This window comes from Orycteropus afer, unplaced genomic scaffold (genome assembly GCF_000298275.1).
Source record: "Orycteropus afer afer isolate SDZICR_OR568_19922 unplaced genomic scaffold, OryAfe1.0 scaffold00827, whole genome shotgun sequence".
In the NCBI taxonomy this organism is placed as follows: Eukaryota; Metazoa; Chordata; class Mammalia; order Tubulidentata; family Orycteropodidae; genus Orycteropus; species Orycteropus afer.
Genome location: NW_006922414.1, coordinates 496,020 through 505,588, shown reverse-complemented (window position 1 = coordinate 505,588; position 9,569 = coordinate 496,020). Strand labels below are relative to the sequence as shown.

Sequence of the window (9,569 nt, the reverse complement as noted above, 5' to 3'; positions counted from 1 at the left end):
TCTGGCCAGGTGTGGAAGTAGCCGAGGTGATGATTTATCTGGCAGAGGCCAGGTCATCTCCATGTACTGTCAGGAATATGCCTCTGACATCCATTTTATGATCCTGTTTTTGTAAATCTGATCAAGGCTGCACCTCCTGGGTGCTGCCAAGGTGGTGAGGGGCTGCCGTCCTACAGAAAACCCAGGTGATTGCTTCTGACCACAAGTATTTTATAACTTACCCATTTTATATAAGCTTAAATAAAGATAGTGTTGAACAAATCTCCAGCCACAACATTTGTTATGTTAAAATATTAGAAGCATTTTAGGCAGGAGATGTTTGAACTAAAAATCTACGAGAAAGAGCTGTAAAATAGTGATTGGTGTGGTCATCACTCAGTGTGTTAAGAAAGGAGTTCTGGGAAAATGGTCAGTTTTGCTCTCAGCTTTTAGGCCTGATGCTTTTCCCACACACACACCGGGACTAAAAACTTTAAAGCTGTGTTTCTCAAAGCATAATCTGTGACCCACCTGCATCAGAATCACACAGATTGCCAAGCATCTCCATGAGGGTCAGACACCTCCATCTTCAGCTAGCTCTCCAGTGGTCTGATGCCTCCAAAGTTTGAGAAGCCAGGATTTAAAGGCTTGGACCTGCCCACCACCCTGGTCCTCAAGTATCCCTGCCTAGGACAGAAGTACACTGGTCCTCTGGAGAGCTAGTGTCAGCTAGTTAGCCCTGGGATGGGAACACTGGTCCCAACAGCTCTGGGCAGGTGGGCAGGCTTTCCCTGGTTCAGTACTGGGGCAAGTAGGCTGGCCTGTGCTCAGCCTTCTCAGGGAAGGCCTCAGAGCCCTTGGATGCTGCCTTGTGTGCTGGTGAGGGTGGGGGCTGCGGTGGGGGCTGCACGTAGGGAAAGGACGCGGTGCTGCAGTCACTGGTCGCAGCCCACACTGGAGACTGCAGCATCTGCATCGTGTCATTCCATTGGCTGCTGGGGTTGGCCACTGCGTAGAGAGGTGTGCTTGGACTGGGCAGTGTGCTGGGCAGCGGGGAAGAGTGTTGCCAGGGTGCTTTGGGTGGCCACGTTTTGGTTTTGTTATCCTGAGAGACAGAAGAAGATTCTCAGTGGCATTTCTGGTGACTTACCATTTTTTCCCCACCTCCCCAGACATTTGGTCCTTATTTCCACCTAGGAGGCAGGGTGAGAACCCTCCCACTACCCATAGTCCTAGAGCAATGCTGTTCAATAGAACTTTATGCATCGAAAGAAATATTCTGTATCTATACTGGACAGTATAGTACCCACTAGCCATTTGTGGATAATGCAACAAAGGAACTGAATTTTTATTTATATTTAATTAAATGTAAATAGCTGTATGTGGCTAGTGGCTATCATATTGGATAGCACAGCCATAAAGTTTACTCTGTATGTGACTTTGAGTAAGCTGAGATGGGTAATCATTTAGATTAAAAAAATATATATATGGCAGAAAAGTTAAGGATAAAATTTATTCACCACAAGCAAAATAGAACCACTCCTTACTCTAAGGCTCACTCAGAAATTAAGGTTTGGGATCTTGCTCACAGTCTGAACCCAGTCCTTTTTGGCCAGAGAAGGCCCAAAATACCTGGTTCATGTCCTCCATGGTAGTAAGAAGAGGTGGTGAGGGCAGCATGCTGGTCTCCTGCTCTCCACTGCTGTGTTTCCTGAAAGAACCAAAAGCTCAGTACAGTGATTACCTGGTTTTCCTACCTGCCTTATCTCCATGGAACACTTAGCCACTTGGCTCCAGGGTCTCCAGGCACCAGTTCTACGTGGGGAGGCCTTGGGTTGACTGCATTCAGGGGAGAGGGGAGTCAGCTCTTGCACAGTATATTCCTGCAAAATATCACAGATGGGTGGGGATAGGTGAGGCAGGCATAAAGAGCCATTGGCATTGCTTAGCTGCACTCTGAGTCCCCCAGCTTTGGCTTTTTACTAGTTTACTCAATAGATACTAAATGTACTGAAGATATGTGACTTAAAAAAACATAGAAAATGTTGAATGAAAAAAGCAGGATGTAGCACAATCACAGCCAGGTAGAATCAAGCTCTGTCAGTACTCCTCCATATAGATTGTGGTCTTTGCAGAGAGGGAGTGCTACAGGTGACTTATTCTTCTCAGATGTCTAATCAGCCTCTCAAATTTAATGTCTAAAGCAGAAGTCTTACTGCCCACCTTGGCTCAAACCTACTCCTCCTACAGCCCTCTCCATCTCAGTTTATGGCACTCCCTTTCACACAGATGGCTCAGGTCAAAAATTCAAGTCATCCTTGATTTTTCTCTGTCACACTACCTCATGGACAAACCCGCACTAGTTGTTCTCTTAACTCTGTTCAGCTCTCTTCTCATCAGAGGCCTTCCTTGACCACCCCTCTGAAAAGAGAACATCTCTCTCTCCTTGCACTGTCTGCCCCCATACTCTGGTTTATTTTTCTTCCTAACACCTAACCCAGCCTGACATATTTATCTGTCTTCCCCTACTAGCATGTAAGTTCTATGAAGGAGTGGATTTTGTTTGGTTCATTGTTTCATCACCAGTGCCTTGCACATGGTAAGTGCCTGCCACTGAATGAATGAAGTTAACCTCTCTGAGCCTTAGTTTCCCTGTGTATAAACAGAAGTAAAAATAGTAACGTCTATATACAGTGATTTTGATGCTTAAATGCTTAGCCTAGGGTGTAGCACACAGAAAGCACCCAAATGTGGGTTAGCAATCACTTTCATCAGCTCCAATACCATTCTGTGTATCCTAGCTGCAGTTTTCATCTACCTGTTCCTTGACCCTATCACAAAAGGGCCACAAAACCTGGCTTCCTTCTCCATACTCATGCAGCCCTGTATACTCTCCATTCCTGCCCACATCCCTCTCACTGCCTCCTACAGGGCTTCCTCATACTCACAATGCTCTCTCCACTTCTTTCTGTCCAAATTCTTCTCTAATTTTAGGGTCCATTTTAATTTTTGCGAATATCATATTTTTACACAAATAACAAAATCATTGTTATGTTTTTTGTCAACTGCACAATTACCTTGCCTAGGAGTTTCCTATACATGTTATATGTGTGCATGTGTGTTAAACAGGTGTGTTATTTGTGAAAAATAAGGTACTTTAGAAAACTTCTTAGATTTAAATATACTATATTACTATTTTTTCAACTCTGAAATACCGTTGTATCCAGTCCCATCTTTGAGAGCCAAAGAAGCTGAGGGTCAGAGAGGCCAAGCTTTTATCTGGAGTTGAACAGCCTGTTGGTGAGTCCTGCTTAGAACTTGGCTGTTCTGGCCTGCTCATCCCACAGAAGGGGCTGCCTCCTGTCAGGCAGAGACCAGCACTGGCAGACCCTGTCTCTGAATCCTTCCTTGCCTGTCTTACTTGTATTCTTAGCCATCACTGCAGGAGGCTTTTATGCCAGCAAAAAACGTAACCCAATGTAAGTCACCTGGGCTGTGTTGTAGCCTCATGGAGACCCTCAGCAAGCCAAGACCAGCTGTTCTTTGTGGAGAACACCTGACGGCACTCCTCAGAGGCCTTTAGCCAGACAGTGTTGGGACCAGGGCTCCTCTGTCTCTCTCACACAAAGCAGACTGGCAGAGATGAGGATCTTGACCCTTCTAGAGAATTAAACTGTGGGAAAAATTCATATGCCCTTCTCACCTCTTTGGTTTAGAAATCATTCATACCTTCTCTGCTTGACAGCAGCAACGAGGTCAGGCCCTGAAAACATGGAGAACAAACTGTCTCCATTGGCGGAGGATGTCTCGTCACTTGAGCTGGCTGAGTCTCCCTGAGCACCCGACCAGCCACTGGGTAGGCCATCCCTAAAAGCCAAAGACAGAAGCTGGTCCCATGCTTCCTACAGTGAACCTAGACACTGGCCTGAAGTTCAGCCCCCACCCTATACCCAAGCCCTACCCTGCACTCATTTCATAACCAAATACTATCTGTAGTCTTCCAAGGAGCCTTGGTGTGGTATAGTGGTCAAAGTGCTGGGCTGCTAACTGAAAGACTGGTAGTTCAAACCCATCAGCTGCTCCACAGGAGAATAGGAGAAAGATGTGGCAGTCTGCTTCATACAGATTGTAGGCTTGGAAACCATATGAGGCATTTCTACTGTGTCCTATAGGGTTGCTATGAGTTGGAATCAATAGCATTGGGTTTAGTTTTTTTGGTTTATGGGTCTCTCTTCTAAAAACCTGAGATTTTCTTCATTCCTCTTATTATAAAACTAATACACATTTCCCTCAGAAGCCTGTGTTTTGTCTATGAAAGTTATTTTTAAAAATAAAAAAAAGTTGAGATGGTCTTTAGCTATCCACATTTACTGCCCAGATCGCAATAAGGGATGTGAAAAATCAACCCCCAGTTGTCTTTATGATAAAAATCCACACTTCCCTCAAAACACTGGAATCTGAACCATACACTATTGCTTTGTGTAGGCTCAAATGATAGTATTCCATAAATCACACGTGTTTCAAAGACATACTCATATTAGCAAAAAGACCATACTAAACATACAATTGCTTCACAAACATCATCAAATAAGGCCATCATCTAGGGCTGAAGAGTATCTTGAGAAATCATTAGTCAATACTGATGGTGTATCCTATAACATCCTATAACTATAAGATGCTTGATGTACTGGGCCACATCAGGCATCCTATAGCTAAGTCACAAAACTTTGACCCTCTGAAAGTTTTAACTATGTGTCACTCTCACTAAGGGGTTTATAACCGAACTGTGCCCGTCAAAAACACACAAAGGCCAAAGAGCCTCCTTTTCATGGGCCCCATGCAGGAAACCAATTCCCAAACTTGGCTTCCCTGACATACTTAGCACTCACCCTTCTGTGAAGAACTCTGGTAAAGGCCAGGTCTGGTGGGTATCATCCATGGGTGGCCAGTTGCCCCGGGGGTTGCCTGAGCGGCGACCATGCTGGGCTTGCCGCTTCTGCTGCATTGCCTGGCTGACTCCTGCCACGTAGCGTGCAAACTCTGGGTCTGAGCCCACTGTGTTAAGACAAAGGGACAGGTAGGACGTGGGGCCAAACTGGCTTCTTGGTTCTTTTCTCTACCCTCTGGGCACTACCCACTCACACAATGAAAAGTGGCCAGGGGCTCCAGGCCCATGGGTCCAGAATATATCTGACATTATATGCTATGGCAGGAGCTCTGGTGGCATAGTCCCTAAGGCATTTGACTGGTAGGTAACCAGACGGCTGACAGTTCAAATCCACCAGCCACTCTTCGGGAGGAAGATTGGGCAATCTACTTTTGTAGTGATACTGCCTTAGAAACCCAAGGAGGGCTCGCTATGAGTCGGGATCAACTCGTTGGCAGTGAGATATGCTATGGTGAGATGAGGCTTTCAACACCTAAATCTGAGATTTGGGTGTCATGTGTGCAGTGACTGTCAGGAAGGGTTGTGCCTAGAATAGAGACAGGCTGAATGAGAAAGAGAGAGAGAGAAGAAAAACGCTTAATTTACCATCACTAAATTTTAAAGACTGATACTAGTTATGTCTAAATTTTTCTGTGTCTAGTTCTATATATTTAGGTCATTACCGGCAGCTCTGGTGGTGTAGTGCCTAAGGCATTTGACTGCTAACCAAAAGGGTGGCGATTCAAACCCACGAGCCACTCCACGGAAGGAAAACTGGGCAATCTACTTCTGTAGTGATACTGCTTTGGAAACCCAAGGAGGGGTCACTATGAGTCAAATCAACTCGATGGCAGTGAGTCTGATTTTTTTTTGGTTTACAGTCATTACCTAAGAATTTAGAAAATCAGATGATCACTTTGACAAAATGATAACCTGCAAGTGGTTATCAAAGCATCAGGGTCAGCCAGGTAGAAAATAATATTCCATTTCCACTTGGGCCAAACTTTGATTCAGTGGGCTCATATCTAGAATTTTCCTGGGTATTAGATGGCAGGTTACTCATTCAGACTGAAGATAGTAAGAGTGGCAAAAATAAGATGAACAAGAAGAGGTTACTTTTGCCTGGCAAGGCATTTCCTTGTATCCAGGACAGGACAAGTGAAAGAAAAAATAGCACAGATGGCATTTAAAGAAAGAGTCAAACAAAAAGATGTGTCAGGAAAATATCTATGGGTAACTATAGATGAGTGACTCAGCAGAGTTCTCAGTGTCATACTTGGAAAGATGCTAGGGCACACTCCCCTTATTATAACTATCATTATTGTTCTTAGGGCCTGCCAAGGGGCCACTGCACAAGGCTGCCCAGAGAAGGGGAAAGTAAGGGCCTGAAACCAAGGCCAACCACCTTGGTTACTCAAACCATGCCACCAGTAAGTGTGTTTGGCCATCCAAATAAGGTACTCCATTTTAACTGAATTCCCCACCCCCAGAGAGGGTACCTTCTTTAATTCACCTGCCCTTCCTTAACTTGCACAAAAGGCTTTGCAAACCTTATGTCCTTGGAGTAGCATTTTCAAGAAGTTACAGCAAGGATTTTGTGGGCCTTATATCAAGAACTGATACTAGTTATGTCTGATACTAGTATCAGACTGGTAATGTAGTGCCTAAGGCATTTGACTGCTAACCAGAAGGCTGGCGGTTCAAACCCACCAGCAACTCCTTGGAAGGAAGATTAGGCTATCTACTTCCATAGTGATACTGCCTCAGAAACCCAAGGAGGGGTCGCTATGAGTTGGATCCGACTCAACAGCAGTGAGTTTGGTTTTTGGTATTTTATATCAAGAAACACCCAGAAATGAAAAGCTAATAGAATTCAGAGACTAAAGAAGCAAAGATTGTCAGAGCCTCAATAGAGGCGAAATCCTGCCAAAACCCTGGATTTAGTTAGACTGTCAAGAAACATACAGACTATTTATCACCAACTACAAAAACGTGCAAGGCCATAGACACAAGGTTCCTTAGATCTACCTACCCAAGCAAAGCAAGATCAAGAAAGCAGGAGCAACATGTGGAATTTTTGGGAGGCTTAAGAAAGCATTTCCTTCCTTCAGTAGTTCCTGCTAGGTGTTTTAGCAGGAATCTCCTCTTCTGGTGGCATTTATTCTGTAAGTGTTATATTTATTTAGAACAATTTATAGTATTGCTTCTGTGAGTAAAATATATTTTCCTGTTCTAGATATCTTTTGCTAAATTAGAAGAAAATGTGACTGATTTTTATGTATTTTTCTTGCATCTACCCACATTATTAGATTGTCCTAGTTTCAGAAGTTTTTTATTTGTGAAAACTTTTCCCCCAAATCTATCACCAGCAAAAAGATGTGGCTTTTTAATCTATCCTTTTTCATACCTTATACCATACTAATTTCATTTCTTTTTGTCTTGCTGTATTTGCCAGAAAGGCCAAGACAAAGTTATCTGCTATTGGTGATTATAGATGTCTCTATCTGGTTCCTGATTTTAACTGAAATGATTTTATGTTTCATTATACAAGATAGTATTTACTATTGATTTTAGTTGATAGCCTTTTTTATTTTCAAGACATTTCCCTGTATCCATATTTTATTTTGATGGGTTTATTTTTGTTTTTTTAAGACTCACTGGTGTCTTTTATCAAATGTCTTTATAATATCTATTTGTAAGATCAGTTTTTCTCATTTAATTGGTTGATAAAATAGGTCACTATACATTAACAGAATTGCTTACACTGAACTACCCTATAAACCAGGTTTATTCACTACTATGACTCTTCAGAGGAGCTCTGGTAGCATAGTGCCTAAGGTACTCGACTGCTAACCAGAAGCCTTGAGGTTCAAACTCACCAGCCACTCCTCAGAAGGAAGGTTGGGCAATCTACTTCTGTAGTGATACTGCTCAGAAACCCAAGGAGTGGTCACTGTGAGTCAGATCTGACTTGACGGTACATAACAACAACAACAACAACAACATGACTCTTCAGATACACTGCTAGATTTTATTGCAAATATCCATATTCATGAGAAGCCTTATGATTTGCTTTTCAATACTATCCTAATAAAATCTTTATGGTAGTTAGGTTGGCTACATTAAAAAAGGTAACTAGGGAGTTATAATTTTCTGTGTCTGAAATAGTTTAAATAACTTTATCTGCACCTTAAAAATTGGGTAAAAGTGCTTATGTATCAACTACTCTTGGTATCTTTTTCTATTAAAGGTAGATTTTTAATTACCTTTCCAACCTCTTCTATTAAAATAGATCTAGGTGGGTTTTCCACTTCTTGGTGTAATTTTAGTAACGTATAATTTATTAGGAAATCATTCATTCTCCATACAGTTTTCAAATTTGTTGCCATGAAGTCATATGTAGTAATTTCTAAAATACTTTTTAATCTCTCCTCTAACTTTAGTTATATATCCTTTCTTTTTCCTAATCTTGATTTTCTTTGTTCTCTCTTACTCAGGCTCTCAGTAAATTGGGTTATCTATTTAATTGGTCCTCTGAGGACCTATTTTAGATTTATTTACAATTTCTTTTTCTTTTTAACTTAATTTAGGCTTTTATCCTTAAGTAGCAGTCCCTGGGTGGCACAAACAGTTAAGCACTTGACTAAATGAAATGCTGGCACCTCAAAAAAAAAAAGCCTGGTGGTCTGCTTTCAAAAGGTCACAGACTTAACAACACTATGAAGTGCAGCTTTACACTGCACACATGGGGTAACCATGAGTCAGAATGGACTGGACAGCACTTAGCTTGGTTTGCTTTGGTTGGTGGAAACAGTAAATGTGCTTGGCTGCTAACTGAAAGGTGGTGGTTTGAGTCCACCTCAGAAGAAAGACCTTAAGATCTATTTCTGAAAACTCAACCACTGAAAACCCGATGGAGCAGTTTTTCTATGATACATATAGGGTCACTATGAGTTGGAGTCAACTCAACGGCAAGTGGTTACTGGTTAAATCTTGAATTAATTTCCTCTTTCTAGTTTATTTCTGTTTTATTTCTATGCTCTTTTTCTAATTTCTTAAGATGACTCTGATGTGTGTGTGTATGTTTTTATAATCTGAGCCAGGGGAAGCTATAGTCTATGAAGGCAGGAGAGTACTCTGTCACTTTTCATAGTTATTCAGGGTCCTAGAGCTTAAGTAAAAATGAATCACAAGGAATAGGTATGTAATTAAAAAAAAAAAAAATGTACCCTACACAAAGCCAGCTGCCTTGGCTTCAAGAATGAGATGGCCCAGACTGTGGTACTCACTTAAATAATGAAATGTTGAGCAATTTAAATAACTTCTCTAAGCCTCAATCTGTCCTTTATAAAGTGAGAAAAATAGTTCTGCTTACCTTCTCAGCTCATTCTCACCACTGTTTCCCACTCTTGCTAGATCTGTCCCATTCTTGCCACCAGACAGCAAGGAAAAAAGGGTCTTTAAAGGGGGATTAAGTCATTTCACTGCCACAGTAAAGGTGTGGCAGAAGGCCATGAAGCCATCAGTGATTACATTTTATGTTAAAACCCCAGGAGGGCCAGACATACCTGCAGGATCAAAAGGCAGAATCTCTCCCAACATCCCAAAGACTCCATCACTTTGGTCACGGTTTGGCCAGGTATTATTTCTAGAGCCCTGTGGT

The 9,569-nt window shown here is 42.2% G+C and overlaps 1 protein-coding gene across 1 annotated transcript in view; it reads right to left on the bottom strand.

Moving 5' to 3' along the window:
• Nucleotides 1-775: 775 nt before the first annotated feature.
• The window catches only part of GARRE1 (granule associated Rac and RHOG effector 1), a 102,400-nt gene continuing 93,606 nt past the window's right edge, over nucleotides 776-9,569 (bottom strand). The window contains exons 9-13 of the mRNA XM_007957954.2: nucleotides 9,475-9,562; nucleotides 4,869-5,034; nucleotides 3,709-3,846; nucleotides 1,612-1,690; nucleotides 776-1,084 (exon numbers count right to left, since the gene is read on the bottom strand). Of these exons, the coding sequence (XP_007956145.1) occupies nucleotides 776-1,084; nucleotides 1,612-1,690; nucleotides 3,709-3,846; nucleotides 4,869-5,034; nucleotides 9,475-9,562 (780 nt within the window). The remainder of the gene's footprint in view (nucleotides 1,085-1,611; nucleotides 1,691-3,708; nucleotides 3,847-4,868; nucleotides 5,035-9,474; nucleotides 9,563-9,569) is intronic.